Source organism: Solanum stenotomum, chromosome 11 (assembly GCF_019186545.1).
Source record: "Solanum stenotomum isolate F172 chromosome 11, ASM1918654v1, whole genome shotgun sequence".
NCBI classification, from domain to species: Eukaryota; Viridiplantae; Streptophyta; class Magnoliopsida; order Solanales; family Solanaceae; genus Solanum; species Solanum stenotomum.
In genome coordinates this window covers 5865010-5880255 of record NC_064292.1, presented here as the reverse complement: position 1 = coordinate 5880255, position 15246 = coordinate 5865010, and the positions used below count along the sequence as shown (strand labels likewise).

The window sequence follows — 15246 nt, the reverse complement described above, 5'->3', positions numbered from 1 at the left end:
AAAGTTTATTGAGTTTTTTTTTTTAAAAAAAGTCACAGTTATTATTAGTAATATTTTTTGTTTATATAAATAATACTGAATTATGCCAAACAAACAGAAACGAATCAGTCAACTCGTCATGTTTGGATGGTTGTTATCCGTTGTGTTTGTATTGTTAAAATATCATGTTGTGTATCGATCGATTTGATTTGATTTTAAATTTATTTGTTCTATGAATCGGTTATCTGGTAAATATGTTAAATCGCTATAGAACAACTAAGATATTGGCTTATCAATTATTCGTTTATGGATTATTGATAGTTATCGATTTAACCATTAAGATTTAACACAAAATAATAATAATTGAAGGTCACTTAAAAGTTAGAAATAAGGTGACAAACCAAATGAACCATACACATGAGTTGACAAATTGTATCTTGTTCGAAAGCAGACACTGGCACATAATAAAATGACCGAGAGTTTGAGACAGTAAAAAAAATTAGAGTATGAAAACTAAACCGTAAGTCAACACTTTATATACCGAATGATAAATATAATTTAATAATTTACTATTATGTTATCAGTTAACCCGTTAAGAAAAAATCTCAAACCGCTAAAAACTAATAACCGATAATAAAAAAAACATTACCGAAATCATTAAACCAATACCTCATTACCAATAAATCAATAACTTTTTTTCGATTAGGATTATCGGTTCCGATTCGATTTTAAACGGCGCTAGTTAAACTCATAATAAAATTTGATAAAAGAAGGATTGATAAGCAAGTTTCATGTTCACATGGCTAATGTCTTTAGAGTTGGTCTCAATAAAAACTTATAAATTATATCCATGGAGAAAAAACCAACCATATAAATGGAATGGAGAGGAATAAAGGATTTTCTTTAGGAGGAATATTTTGAGAATTAGAAAATATATCATAGATAAAATAATTTTAAAAATAGTTCAATCAAACAAAACTTATAAGCTAAAAGACCATAAGTTACTACATACAGTAAACAAAAACGTATTCATAATACATAAATTAAAAATTCTAACTCCATCTCCTCAGATAAATAAAACAATGCAAAGTGTCTTCATGCCATTTCAAATTCAGCTTACAACCTCTCAAAAGATTGACAGCTGAAATGTAAACCCCTTTTCAATCATCAAAACTCTCTTTCAGAAAAAAGACTTTGTCAACTATGCTTCAATTACAAACAAGTTGGATCGACCATAGGAATCCTCACCGGTTTTCAAAGATGGTGAAGAAACATACAATAAAGATAATTCACTTTGTGTCTCAAATTTAAAAGGGGAAACAACCAAGAATAAATTAACACTTGCTAAAGTCACATGAAGTAGGATCAAACTAAAACACAACACTTTTTAAGTTGTTCCCCATGAGCCCTCACAAAGATGCTTAAGAGGAAATGGAGAACATGTCAAATACTTTGTAAACAGTGCTCTATATATATTCTATACATCACTCTACTAGAGATGTCTCTACAAAATGTTCTGTGGATGTCTATCATCAATCTTTCGAATGAACTTTTTACTCTCGAAGCCTGGCAGTGGAATATTCATCCCTTCGATCCTGCTTTCTTAACAGGCAAGACATCATAAAGCTTGTCCTATTCTGCAAAATTCAGCTTGCTGTTTGTCGGTTACTCTCTGTTAGGCTGCAGAAGAAGTGGTGTTAAAGAGCAAAAGAAAGGACATAGTCTTGTTTCTATGGCATGATCATTAACAGCAAGATCAAAATAGAATGTAAAATCCAAACCACAAAACTGTATAAGTAGAGACATGATATACGACCCTACAAGCGATTTCAAGTTTAGGTAGTTGATGCTATGGCAGAGTCCTGTTTATATTTCGTCTGAAATAACATTCATGAAGTTGTTCTTCTTTATCACACACCGCAATACATGGTGACAGATGCATTATCTTTTTTTTATAACTGAGAAATCCCTAAGGTCCAGAGGCATACAGCTTAAAACTCAAAGGATAATGGACCCACTCTAGCCTTCCTCACTTTGATATTAGGCTTTGGTCTTCAGTATAGTTCAAACACATGTCATGTGCCTAACCCATACATCATGCTAAAGTGAAAGAAGCAATTATCCTTTTACTAATATCTGGTTCAGTCCTCTTTTTTTTATGACAAGGGAAACCCGCAGCCGCCACACGGGAGAAGTAACCCGCAGTAGGCAAGCCCGGTGCGACGAGCGACCCAGAAGGCAAATCCCTTGCTTTCGCTGGCAAGGGGTTTCGAACTTGAGACCTCCAACATGGAGGTCCCAAGCCCAAACCACTGGGCCACCCCGATTGCTAAATTTTTTTGTTACAGGCACAGCATAATACAACAGTTGCTAGAATTTTCTTCCTCCGTCTGCAGCTATTACTCAGACAATCAATCTCTCAAACTTCTCTTAGAACATCCCATCCTTAAAGTATATCTGCAAAGCTCGGAGTTCTTAAATTTAGAGTGGAATTTGCGACATCAGACTTGCCACAGCCAACCATCGACGAATCTCATCAGATTGGATAGTCATTTTGGAAGACATAGGAAAGGAGAAGAAAAGAAATGTGCATAAAAAGAATGCTGAGATGGAAGAAACCAAAACTTTAGACTCAATGAACACCTCATGGTTTGGGAATGGGGGCTAACATACTTCTATTAGAGAGGAAAAGATAATGTTGGGTTATACAGATACTTAGGTTCCATTTGTAACCAGAAAAGTTTCCAGAATCATCATGCCCCACAACCACAACCAAATGTCCTTCCTATCTGATATGATCAAATTACACTTGAAATTTCTAGTCCAATCCAAGAATTGGTTGGGGTATCTTCTCTACTCTGTACGATCCAAAAAAAAAAAGATATTCTCTACATCTATCCCTCGTGGTACTAGTTGAACTCTACCTTAGTGCTCTTTAATCATCTGGTTTATATTTGGGGAGTTCAGACACTACATTTTGCCACTGAACTACTAAGCCTTCTTACTTTGGTAGTATGGGTACCTCCCCCCCCCCGGGCTCTAGCTATATGTGTGTGTGTTGATAAGAAACAACAAAGCTCTTTCTCTAGATATTATTTATGAGAACATGATCCTTCCTTTGCCAAGTCATTCCCTATCTTCAAAGCCAATTCACTTAGATCCTCATGTGTATTTCTTCTAAGCTAAAGAACTACGACATAACCACTTGGTATCTCAATTACTTCAATATTATCTCTGATACTCACATTACACATATTGCTCCTCTGTAGGCAAAAGCTACTCCCTAGCCATAGCAGACAGTTGGTACCTAGTTTCTATTGCATGATGAATTCTCCAAGATGTCTCATCCTTTTGTGTGTATGTGTGTGTGCGGGGGGCACATGTAGAAAAGTATCTAAGAGTTCGAAGTAATTGAACAATTTCATTTTGGGAGTGAGGAAGCATTAAATATTCTTCGATTTTATTATTACTTGTTATTTCCCTTGCTTTCGATTATCGCATTATTTGCTATTGCTACTATTCTTTTCTCCATTATTTTTCAGCATGGTTTCTTCACTACTGTATTTCCTTTTCATACCTGATTTGATATGCTTTACACTTTAGCCGAGGGGATAACGGAAACAACCTCTCTATCTTCACAAGGTGGTAAAGCTGCATACACACCAACCTTCCAAGACCCCACTTATGGGATTACATTGGGTATGTTGTTGTAGGAAGCATCAAATATATAAGAAGTGCAGAAAGGATCAAAGCACTTTTGGCCTCAAAGAACTTTAAGGAACTATGGAAACACCTTCTTTTTTTAAAGTACAGGGGCTTCCTTGACAGAGTAATGTTTACCAGTAAGTAATACAGTACGTAAATAAGCCTGTATAGCATGTATATAGTATTACAAGGTATGTTGATTAATAAGAACATATTTTCATTTACTTGCACTAATATATAAGAAAATATCATATAAATTTTTAAAGGTTTTTTGTGGAGTACATATATATCTTTACCACAAAAAAAGAAGTATTTGAGGTATGTTTCCAAGTTCTTTTAAAATGATTCTTAATTGCATTCATTGGAAAGTTCATGGTGGTCAATTCTCTAGAACTTCATATGAATCATAAATTGAAAGGAGAGAAGTCCTCAACCGATGGTTTTTGGTATCCACAAAACTTTTGAGATGACTAAAAGCTTTAGAAAGAGTCATTACCCAGAAGGTGTAGTCAGGTAGGCATACAACTTTGTCATGGCATCAACAAGTAACATTTATTATTAACATATTCCAGATATTCAGTCACCGGACCCTTCTTCATTCCCAGGAAAAAGAAATTGAAGGTCTTCATTGTCTCTATAGACTTGCACCAGGCAAGCTGCTTTATATACAAACAACCCAACCATGGCAGGAACCAGCTGTTAAGATCCCAAACATATGTCACATTAACTGATGAACAGCCACAATCAGAGGAATCAAACAGAGGATAGCATAAATAAGTCAAGATCTTAAATTAAATGTATAAATAGGTGTTAATTCAAATGTCGTAAATGTACACAGCATTACCTGAAAATCAAATAGATCATGGGTAAAATGCTGAGACAATTCCCACAATCCATATATTGCAGCAGGAATCACAAGCCTGGGAGATGAAAGAGCAATGCTGCTGCCTTTAACAGATCTCTCAAAAAAATCCTGCAGATCTTCACTTCGTATTCCGATTCTGAGGGGAAGAAATATTAGATCATCCAATCAATTAAGTTCACCATTCTTATGTGGAGAATAACTAAACAGAAACATAGTTAAGTTATGACATTACTTCTTAATTTTCTTTTTCGTGAAAATATCAGGAACTGTCTCTTGTGAGAGATTGTCTGCATGTTGGCAGAGGAGCTGATAGTACAGACAACTGCATAAGAAATTACAGACAACATTACCCAGAGAAATAAACCGAATTGAAGATGATGCAGCCGATTTTATGGAAACATAAACAAAAGAGTAGCCCAAATGTAAAGATTCTACCATAAACATACTTGTAACGCCTAGATGATGTAAAAGCATATTTCTAGATATTCTAAGCTATCCATTTTTAACTGCCTAAATGTGCCAAACTGGGTTGTTTACAAGTAGTAGAAGGATTGGTAAACAAGATAGATGGAGTTAAAAATAGTTATAAATCAAACCTGAAAACAACTCCTGTTGCATAGCTCAGAGCAGCCTACATATTGAATAAGTAAATCTGTCAGTCCACTGTGGATGCAAATATTTCTAGCCTGAAACCGCTTTCATAAGGTAGACTAAGATAAATAACCCAGTGAAAAAGGTTAATAAAACCAAACCAGTTTTTTCTCGTCAAGAAAGAAGTGGAAATGGGAAGAACGTTTAATTGGAACAGAAGTTGTTCTACTAAATTGGTTGGGTGGTTATTATTAGAACAGTAACTGTAAGATAGTATGAACTCAGTGGCTCCCTCTCCATTGTAAGCTTTCCCAATTGCAGTAAATCAATCACTAATTGTGATTTACACGCATGTGCTCTCCACTGCTTTCCTAGCTCAAGTGAAGATTTAGATAAATATAGCACAACTAAGCATAGCCATCATTGGTTGTGACGAAACACTCTATGCCTTCTATTATAGAATGTCTCATGACCTCAGAACATGTAAAAAAATCTACCAAATACCTGGACTGATAAAACTACCAAACAATATCCACTGCAAGCAGTCCCAATGCCCACCGTTAAGAAAAGTAGCTCCCTCTTAAGCTGCAAGAGGAATAGAAAAATGATCTAAGCCTCGTACATTAAGAACAAACATAGTTTAATTCATTTGCAGACATCTGTTTTGTGCATCTCAGCGAAGATATTCTCTTTTAATTGGATACAACTTCAGTATACCATGTTTTCATAGTCAGAGAAATCCTTTCCTTGTCACTTTTCATACACTTCGGAGCAGCAGGATTTTTATCCAGGTAAACACAATGGTGTCTTCTACTTGAGAACTAGCATCTTTCACGCTTAATGACAAAAATTATTACGAGACACCTGAAGAAGTCCAGCCAGTGAGCATATGCAAGTAACAGCCCCTAGCTACTCATTTTACTCTTAAAAGTTGGTAAATACTTATTATATAAATCATTGAACGGATCACACTAAGCATGCATAGTGTAGGTGCTCATAGAACCATTCAGACTACCTTTCATCAATAAAATTCTACAATATATCCCGTTTTCTCCAATAACGATACAAAGATTTTTGGAAGTAGGAGATAATACAAACACAGAAGAAAAAGTTCAGGGTGTTAATAATGCACTCCATCTAAGACGTCAAAAATTGGCAAATGCAATATCAAGAAGCCCCTTTTCTTTTGGACAACCTTTCACCAAAGTAAATAAAACAACATGAACCACAATAAGGTCATAAGGATGATGGCCAGCAAAAAAGATTATGAGTAGAGTCTCCACTTTCTAAACCAGTGGTATTTGAATTCCAATGCTATGCAATTATAAATGTTTAGAAATATAAAATAGCAAGAACATAGATGCTTGACCGGGACGTACAGCTTCATATTGGAGAAAGTTTAGCCTTTTCGTTCTTTCCCTGTCATCTTGTATTTCCTGTGCATATCATTAGAAGCATCAATAGCAAAAATCTAACTACTCATGAATCACAATATTCAAAACACCATTAAAAAGAACAAAAACTTATTAATGAACACCTTAAAGGTCCTCTTTTTATTAACTGGCGCTGTGGCATCACCTGAAAGCCACTCTTTGGTACTTTTCAACTTCAAAAACCCACCTTCATTATCTTCCCCTGATACCTGCATTGGCATCCTTTTGTTTCAAAGTTCAAATGCAAGCAAACCAATACTAAAAACTTGGAAAACAAAAGGGCAACCAACAAAATACCTCCTCTGATTGAGTAGCCTCACTTGTCCAACTTCCAGCTTCTGCAGAATCAAAACCAGTCACATTCCTCAGCCAGATTCTATCAGAAATTCTCGAGATAACATCCCCATTTAACTCTCTTTCCCTCAAGAAACCTCGGAGAACATCATCCACTGTGACTTCACTTACTGGGACAAGAAGATTAAAAAAGAAATTATACAAATGGGCAGTAAAAATTTCACAATGCTTTCAAAAAGCATTATTCTTTAGTTTCCGGCAACAAAGTCACAAGGGCAAGAAGACTAAAAAACACAAATTACTCAAATGGGTAGTTAAAAATTCCACAATGCTTTCACAAATAGTTAAGTTGAGTTTCCAGCTACTGGGCCAGTTGAACAAAAACACGAAAAACACTAATAAATAAAATTCAGTTCTCTCGGAAAAAGCAACTACTGAGTTTCCAGCTACCGGGTCACTTGAACAAGAAGAAGAAAAACAGCAAATTGCTCAAATGGGTGGTTATAAAATTCACAATTCTCTCATAAAAAAAGGTAACTATTGAGTTTCCAGCTACCGAATCACTTTAGCAAGAAGAAGAAGAAATGCAAACTACTCAAATGGGTAGTTACAAGATTCACAATTCTCTCAGGAAAGGTAACTATCGAGCAAATTACTCAAATGGGTAGTAACAAAATTCAAAATTCTTTCAATGAAACATGTACATTCATTACCGGGTCGAGATGTTTTGAGGACGGATAGTACAGTCGTGACTCTGGGCCGTGCACGGCGGCGTTGCGGTGGCGGAGGAGAGAAATCGAATGAGCTTAAAGGGGGGAGAAGGTGAGAGTGATTGGGAATACACAATGGTAGCACCATTTCAGTTCGTATGTATGATACAGAATTCATATACAGTATATATTTTGGAGTTCGAAAATTTTGCTTCACTCTTTTATCTTCTGCAAAAAATTTGCTTGATAATTGTGGAGAAGCAAAATATCTCCTTTTATTGGGCCATATATCACTCATTTTAATATAGTATCAAAACACATCTAATGTTAAGTTATTTTTTATTGGGAAACTCACATAAATATACTATATGATCTATCTATATTCTATCTATTTCAAAAGTTTTTTAGATTTTTTATTATTTTTGGATATATTCTTTGTTGTTTGATACATTACAAATTATACATTATATTCAGTAGGGCTGCATATAGATCGATTCGATTTTAAAATTTATCGGTTCAATCAATTGGTTATCGATTTGTAGACATCCTAAACCGTTAAGAACCATTAAGATATTGGCTTATAGGTTATCGGTTATCGGTTTATTGGTTATTGATCATTATCGGTTCGGTTATTGATTTAACCGTTAAGATTTGACACAAAAAATAAATAATTAAAAATCACTTAAAAACATGGTGACAAACCAAAAAGGCATGCATATGAGTTGATAAAATTGTATATTGCTAAAATACAACACTAACACATTGTAGAATAACCAAAAGTTTGAGACCGTCAGAAATAAAAATCTGAAACTAAGTCCTAAGTCAAGGATTTTATATATCAAAATGGTATAAATATAATTTATTAATTTACTATCGGGTTATCGGTTAACCCGTCAAGAAAAAACATCAAACCGTTAAGAATCGGTATTCCAATAATAAAAAAAATCAAAATCATTAAATCAATAACCCATTAGCGATGAACCAATAACTTTTTTTCGGTTTGAGTTATCATTTCAGTTCGGTTTTTGAACAGCCCTAGTATTCAGGGATAGAAATGTATTTAAGAGGGGATAGGAAGGTATTCGAGAGGAATAGAAATGTATACAAGAGGGATTTTTGTAATTTTTTTAAATAGTAAGAAATTTTAGAAATTATAATATTTTATATTGTATATTTATGTAATTTTTCCTATTTATTTCCCACCAAGCATCAAAATTTATTAGTAAAAAAGTAATAATTTAAATAAATAATTAATAGTTGAAATATGAAATTTATGAATAGATAATAATTTGTTCTTTTTTTTTTTACTATTACCTCTTAAGAAATAAGCTCAAGTGCTTTAAGTTTATATGCTTAAATTTTTTTTATACAATCTAAATGTGTTTACATTTATATTTTTTTTGGAGAGTTGTTATATATTATTCTATGAATGTATGATATATCATGTTATATTATTTAGATAAATGTAATATTTGAATAAACTATATAATTTTAATCGTTTTATAATAGTGTGTCAATTATTTGAAGAATTGAATAATTTAATTATACTCAATCATTCGCCATATTAAATAAATTTTTTATCATTATTTAATGATAAATTTCAATACAATACAATACAAATCTTTGTAGGGTTAGATTACATATAAATATTTTTAAATAATATCTTTTAATTACTTACCTAAAATATTTGCAAGTTCGGACCATCTCCAACCCTCATAAATAGAATATAAGGCCAAGGTTTAAGCCTAAACCCTAATCCCAGTAAACTCACCATGGCTGTGTTGAGCTCAAAGCAAGTGTTGAAAGACAACAACACTACTGACCCCAGCTCAATTACATCACTTACCCTCACTCACAAAGCTCTTTCTGATGTACAATTTCCAGTTTCTGACCAAAAAAACAAAAAAAGTTTCAATTTTTGTACTATTTCATATTGCATTTTCAAGATTTCATCTTTATGTGCAGGTATCCTGTTTGAGCGAATTTGAAAATTTGCAGAAGCTTGATCTTGGGTTCAACAATTTAACTTCCCTAGAGGTAAAAAATAAAAATAAAAAAGAATTTTCCTTTATTTGAGTTGTTTAGTGCCTTGTTGGATATGAATTTCCCCCCTCAAGACAACTTTTAGTTGTACAATTAGAGTTTAGACTGTCACAAAGTTTCTACATTTGTTCAAGTTAAATGCATCTCTTTACCTTTGTGAGGTAGGGGTTAGGTCTGTGTTCACTGGACACTCCGCAGACACCACCTTGTGGGACTATATTGGGTATGTTGCTGTTGTTAAGTTAAATGCATATCTAATCACAACTTCGATAATACTTCGTTTTTTCTTTTCAAATATCATGTTTTTTTTATGTCCAAATGCCTACTAAGATTGGACTACTGAATGTTTCAGCCAAAGATCTGATTTTTATTTTGGATTTTAGGGGTTGAAGTTATGTGCGAATTTGAAGTGGCTCTCTGTGTTGCAAAACAAACTTCAGAGCTTGAAAGGGATTGAAGGACTTGTCAAACTGACTGTGAGTTGTACATTTGGTTCATGTTTTGCTATCTTTTTATTCTTTTGTTTATGAACATGCTTTATGAACTGATTTTCTTCTTTTGAGCACTTCTTCAAATTGGAGTTTCTAGCTTAACATCATTATTGTTTGAGTGTGCCAATTCTGAAGTGTCTTAGTTCCATTTTTCAAACTTTTGCATACATTTTTTATACACCATGTATTTTCAGCAGTTCTCATTTCTTTTGATTTTTTCTGTGTTTAGAGGATAAGAGTAGCATTTTTCTGTCCATTTTGCTTAGAATATCCTTTTCCACATTTATAGTTGTCGAAAAGACGCCTTCTCGGTTTTAGCTTCTTCTTGGCATTTGGAAATTGATTGGTTGATAGTGGAACATATCGAAGTGAAGATTGGGGGGCATGGACAACAGTAATTTCACATGTCAGAATGAGTAACTATAATTTTGCTATGCTTGAGCAGGAGATGAAAATTTTAGTCAAGAGTGCTGATATCCATCTATATTTTTGGGACATACTACCTAGGACTTGTATGTTCAATCTTTTTTTCTTCATTTTAAAAATAAATGAGCAAACACGATTTTACATACTCCTTTACATTATTTTCACTAGTATGGAATAACCTCATATTTTCCGCATTTCAGTTTCCAAATAAGCCAAAAGAGGCATGACTGTGTTATTCTTCAAGCTCGCCTAAGAGTGATTCACTGTCTTTCCTAGCATATATTAAACAATAAAAAAGATAAAAACGCCAAGTTCCATATCATTGATGTGATGCTACACAACAAATTCACGATGATTCACGGCTTCCTCAAATTTTCTGCAGTTAAGATTAAATTTCATACTGCACACCTTTGATATATTCTTTTACACCTCCCTCTTCTCCCTACCTTTGGTAACTCCATCTAACAAGGTTTCACTCAAGTGATTTTTCTCTCAACGCACTCCATATCTTTTTGTCACCCCAATTTATCTATTAGAGATTGGTATATTCTGATATCTGTAGGCACTCCTCAGCCTCATCCCACTCGCTGTCCTCTATGGGCCTCTTAAAATTTTAATCTCCCCCCATAATTTTCTGCTTATTCCCTCTTAAATAATTTAAATAGTTGGTCCCTACATATCCTTCAGTATTGTGACATCATACCACACTTTCGGTTACCGACTTTATAGCCAAAATACTAACAAACCTCTCCTTTCCCTTCAAGATCCCTCCTTAAGCTCACTGCATTACCTTATCAGAAAAAGTTAACCCCGTTGCAATTGTGTCACAACATTTTTTCGTTTTTGTTTCATATTTTGAACTTCTTACAGCATCAGTTGATGGATTCTGAACTGATTGGTCTTTGATGTTTACATCTAAAAGAGGAAAAAAAGGTTTTTGGTATTTAATACACGCTTCCTTGTTTACCAGGTACTGAATGCCGGAAAAAACAAGCTCAAATCTATGGACGAGGTCAGTGGTCTTGTGAACTTGCGAGCACTGATTTTGAATGGTGAGCTTCTGTATATGTACCACTGTGTTTCTCCATCAGAGATTTGTATTTGCTGGATAATGGGTTTTTATACTGACCTACTTTTTTCTTTCTGTGGTAGACAATGACATTGTTTCAATTTGCAAGCTTGATAAAATGAAAGAGTTGAATACATTGGGTATGAGTTCCTACCTTTCTAATTTTATATTTTCATAATCAATGATTAGTGTGGGATTGAGCATGGTGTAATATACAGTTTGTCATTCTGCTAACTGTGCACAGATCAGGAGAATAGATTCACAGTTCTTAAAATTAAGAATGCTCTCTTATTAGGAAATATAGTAATTTATAACATTGGCAGTATAAATCCAAAAAAAATATTACTGTGACTGATTGTGGGGACACTTTTGGGTTTCTGGAGGTTGAACTTGTATGATATTGCCAAGATCCACTCAAGAGAACGAGAATACATCATGAGAAATTTCAAAGCCTCATACCTTGGTTGCTATTATTTTAAATTCCTTGGCATTTGGTTTTAAAGGGAAAACTGAGACAGCTTTTAGTCATAGAGATACATGTTAATTAAAATAATTAGATGAAATTGGCTGGCTTCCCAATCATCCATTTAGGGAACAGGGTTTGGAATCAATAAGATAGCAAAGTTTTGGTAGTTAGTTACATCTTGAATAGTTGTATTTTGGGTCAAAGGATAAAAATAACAATCTTTAGTGTTTTCTTTTCTTTTCCGTATCATAAACTTTTTACTTGTTTCATGATTTGGGCTATTAAGATGATTTAGAATTTAGGACGCCTCTCCTGCTCTTGTATAACCTAACTAATGCCATTTTTCTTATCTTAACCAGTATCAGTTTATTGTTAATTCGACCATCTCTTTTATGATTTTTATCCTGAATACTGAAAATTCATGCTTGAGAAGACTTTAGAGGGATCAAGAGACTGTTATTAGCCGCCATTGGCTTTTCTGAAATCTAATTTGGTACTTGTGTTGTGTAAGCAGTAGCTGTTACTCACCCTATGTGATTATCAGGCAAACTGCTAGTGCTAATTAGACTGTAAAAGACTGATTGTTGAATGATACTAGATGACTTTTTGTGCCACCACCACATATTGTATCGAGATGAATAGTGATTGGCTTTGTGTGGTTGTCGGTCTTTCTGAATTTCAATGTCAAAATTAAATTAATTTAATTGTATTTCATTTTTTCCAAATAATCAGTTATATTGAAAGTGTCTTTATGCCTTTGGTATCTATTGCAGTTCTATCTAGAAATCCAATATCTGGAATTGGCCAGAGTCTAGCCAAAATCAACTCAATCACAAAAGTAAGTGAAACTTTGTATTTCCTGTTTATCTTCTACTTCATGATGATTCATTATGATGTTTACTGTTTACCGTGTCCTAACACCATATGTGCACTGGTCTTCTAGTTATCTCTCTCTAATTGCCAACTACAAGGTGTTGACTCTTCACTTAAATCCTGCACCGAGTTAAAGGAGCTACGACTTGCTCATAATGATATTAAGGTAAGTTCTTACAGCTAATTATCCGTTATGCTGGATTTGCAGATGCTTCCTGAATTATCGCTAACTGTTTATTTTTCTAATTTTACTTCCTCTCTATTGTTTCAGACACTTCCTAGTGAGTTGGCTTTTAATATAAAACTACAAAACTTAGACATCGGAAACAATGTGATCATTAAGTGGTCAGATCTGAAGGTAGCCATTTTTGTAAACTTCATTTATTCCTTCTTACACTTCTTTGTTTGCTATATATCCTATCTCCTTATTTTGACAGTTATCTTACTTTAAACATTTCCTTGCCCAATATGTGTCTGCACGGCTTTATGGTAGGTGCTGTCTTCATTAGTTAACTTGAAAAACTTAAACCTGCAAGGGAACCCCATTGCTGAAAAGGAAGATTTGGCTAAAAAGGTTAGCGCGATACTTTGTTTTTTCTGGATCTCAAGATGTAATATCATGTGCTGACTAATTTGAGACTTTGTCTTTGCCAGATCAAAAAACAAGTGCCGCATTTGCAGATTCTCAATGCTAAACCTATTGAAAAGGCCATGAAAAAGGAAGAGGGTGGCAGAGGCGATGATGAAAATGAAAGTGGTGATCTTGATATTGCCAGGGTTTGGGATAGCAAGGAAGAAAGGAAGCTTAAAAAGAAAAAGAGAAGTGGACCACTGGAGGAAGGGCTAGATGATCACCATGAAGAGAGTACTTTCCTGGAGAACAACAAAGTGAAAAAGTCTAACAAGTTTTCGAAGAATGGCAAGAATGCTGCTGATGCAGCAGAAACTGTACTCTCATATCCTGATGAACAGAAGGAATCAAAGCTCAAAAAGGAAAAGATTAACGAATTTGATAAAGCTTCTGGCCGTAAGAGGAAGGAGTTGGTACAAGCAGAAAAAAGAACCAATTCCATTGAACTTGACACAGGAGAGGAACCACAGCACAAAAAACAGAAGAAGAGTGAAGTATTGAAGGAGAAAGCTTCAAATGTTGAGGATAAGGAACCAGCTAAAAAGTCTAGTAAGAAAGCTAAACAAAATAAAGCAAGTGCCATTGACGATGGAGAAACTCCTTTCTCGGATCTTTTTATCTCTGACTTATCAGATCCATTGGCCAGTAGCCGGAAGGTTGGTAATCACCGCACACACCAACAAAATGTTGATGCAGCTGCAGGTTTGGCTACATTTCCGAAAAAGAAAAAGCAGAAGAAGAATATTGTAACTGGCGCTGCTGCTGTTCAATTTTCATCAGCAAGCGATGAAATTGGATTGGGCGGTGCATCAACATGGGATGACTAGAAAAGAGTAGCATCCTGCTGATAAAATTGAATAGCACCAAGCTGAAGACTGAAGTTGGCTACTGTCATTTGAGCCTTGGCCTCCCATTTGGTTTGATTTATCTTCAGTAAGATGTTTATAAGGTTTACATGAACAAATTGGTTTCACTCCCCTGATAGACCGTGACTGCAAGGGATGATAAGGGGCATTGTTCTTACTTGAAAACCAGATCATTGAGTAGTAAAGGATGTTCTTTCTTGCTCATTGTCAACAACATCCAACTTGCTTTCACCAGGAGTATATGCTGGGAACGTTCCCTGCATCGAGCATGGTACACGAGCCTAATTTGAGTCTTGTTTCTATGAACATGTCGTCTTTAGATAATTAACGATTTGTGTTTCCAATGGAACACTTGCAAATTATTGACTGCTTGAATTTTCTTTGGGCTGATAAGGTAGGTGGTTGAGACAATCACAGACTTAATGTTTATGGATAGAAACTTGTTACTTATGCATTTACCAATTATTCCCAGTTTAATTATGATGAAAACACCAACTCTGTAAACTGGTTGAGAATTCTCTTGTAGTTGCCATTTTTCTTTTTTTGCACTAGCTTTTGTTGATGTAGACAACCTACCCTAATGCAAACATTAGTAGTTGCTTCCACAACTTGAACTTACGAGCTACAGGTTACATGTAGACAATGTTACCGTTACTTCAAGGCTTTCTTTCATAAAAATAAATTCATGTAGTAATTTTCAGATATTCTCCATAGACTTCTTCCTAGAAAGTCGAGTTTTAGTTTCTATCCGTAAAAGGAGTTAGAAGGATGGAGTGTCTTTTGCCCTAAGAGATAGGCGACTTC

General features: G+C 34.5%; 2 protein-coding genes across 4 annotated transcripts; one reads left to right on the top strand and one right to left on the bottom strand.

The window, feature by feature from the left end:
* Positions 1-1285: 1285 nt before the first annotated feature.
* Positions 1286-7825, bottom strand: LOC125845059 (uncharacterized). 3 transcript variants are annotated; one of them, XM_049524477.1, is made up of 10 exons: positions 7581-7822; positions 6871-7037; positions 6678-6782; positions 6520-6576; positions 5645-5725; positions 5146-5180; positions 4782-4871; positions 4529-4685; positions 4181-4380; positions 1286-1616 (listed from the first exon to the last, which is right to left on the bottom strand). In XM_049524477.1, the coding sequence occupies exons 1-9, from the start codon at positions 7753-7755 to the stop codon at positions 4261-4263; spliced, it is 987 nt and encodes a 328-aa protein (XP_049380434.1). In that variant the 5' UTR covers positions 7756-7822; the 3' UTR covers positions 1286-1616; positions 4181-4260. The 3 variants fall into 3 exon arrangements, with proteins under 3 accessions (XP_049380434.1, XP_049380433.1, XP_049380435.1); XM_049524476.1 differs by having other exon boundaries at positions 1286-1659; positions 7581-7820; XM_049524478.1 differs by lacking the exon at positions 1286-1616 and having other exon boundaries at positions 4273-4411; positions 7581-7825.
* A 1473-nt stretch (positions 7826-9298) lies between these two features.
* LOC125845272 (leucine-rich repeat-containing protein ODA7) lies at positions 9299-15012 on the top strand. Its single transcript, XM_049524747.1, has 10 exons — positions 9299-9448; positions 9543-9614; positions 10004-10096; positions 11508-11589; positions 11690-11746; positions 12846-12910; positions 13016-13111; positions 13217-13303; positions 13439-13519; positions 13600-15012. Exons 1-10 carry the CDS (start codon positions 9350-9352, stop codon positions 14401-14403), a joined length of 1536 nt encoding a protein of 511 aa, XP_049380704.1. The 5' UTR covers positions 9299-9349; the 3' UTR covers positions 14404-15012.
* The last annotated feature ends 234 nt before the right edge of the window (positions 15013-15246 follow it).

Excerpts from the sequence above, each read along its gene's own strand:
- LOC125845059 (XM_049524477.1), bottom strand. The coding sequence starts at position 7,755 with ATGAATTCTGTATCATACATACGAACTGAAATGGTGCTACCATTGTGT. Across the intron at positions 7,038-7,580 it reads CCTCAAAACATCTCGACCCG|TAAGTGAAGTCACAGTGGAT; the intron begins GTAATGAATGTA and ends TTCTTGTCCCAG. Across the intron at positions 5,726-6,519 it reads ACTTTCTCCAATATGAAGCT|CTTAAGAGGGAGCTACTTTT; the intron begins GTACGTCCCGGT and ends TTCCTCTTGCAG.
- LOC125845272 (XM_049524747.1), top strand. The coding sequence starts at position 9,350 with ATGGCTGTGTTGAGCTCAAAGCAAGTGTTGAAAGACAACAACACTACT. Across the intron at positions 11,590-11,689 it reads GCGAGCACTGATTTTGAATG|ACAATGACATTGTTTCAATT; the intron begins GTGAGCTTCTGT and ends TTTCTGTGGTAG. Across the intron at positions 13,112-13,216 it reads TTGCTCATAATGATATTAAG|ACACTTCCTAGTGAGTTGGC; the intron begins GTAAGTTCTTAC and ends CTATTGTTTCAG.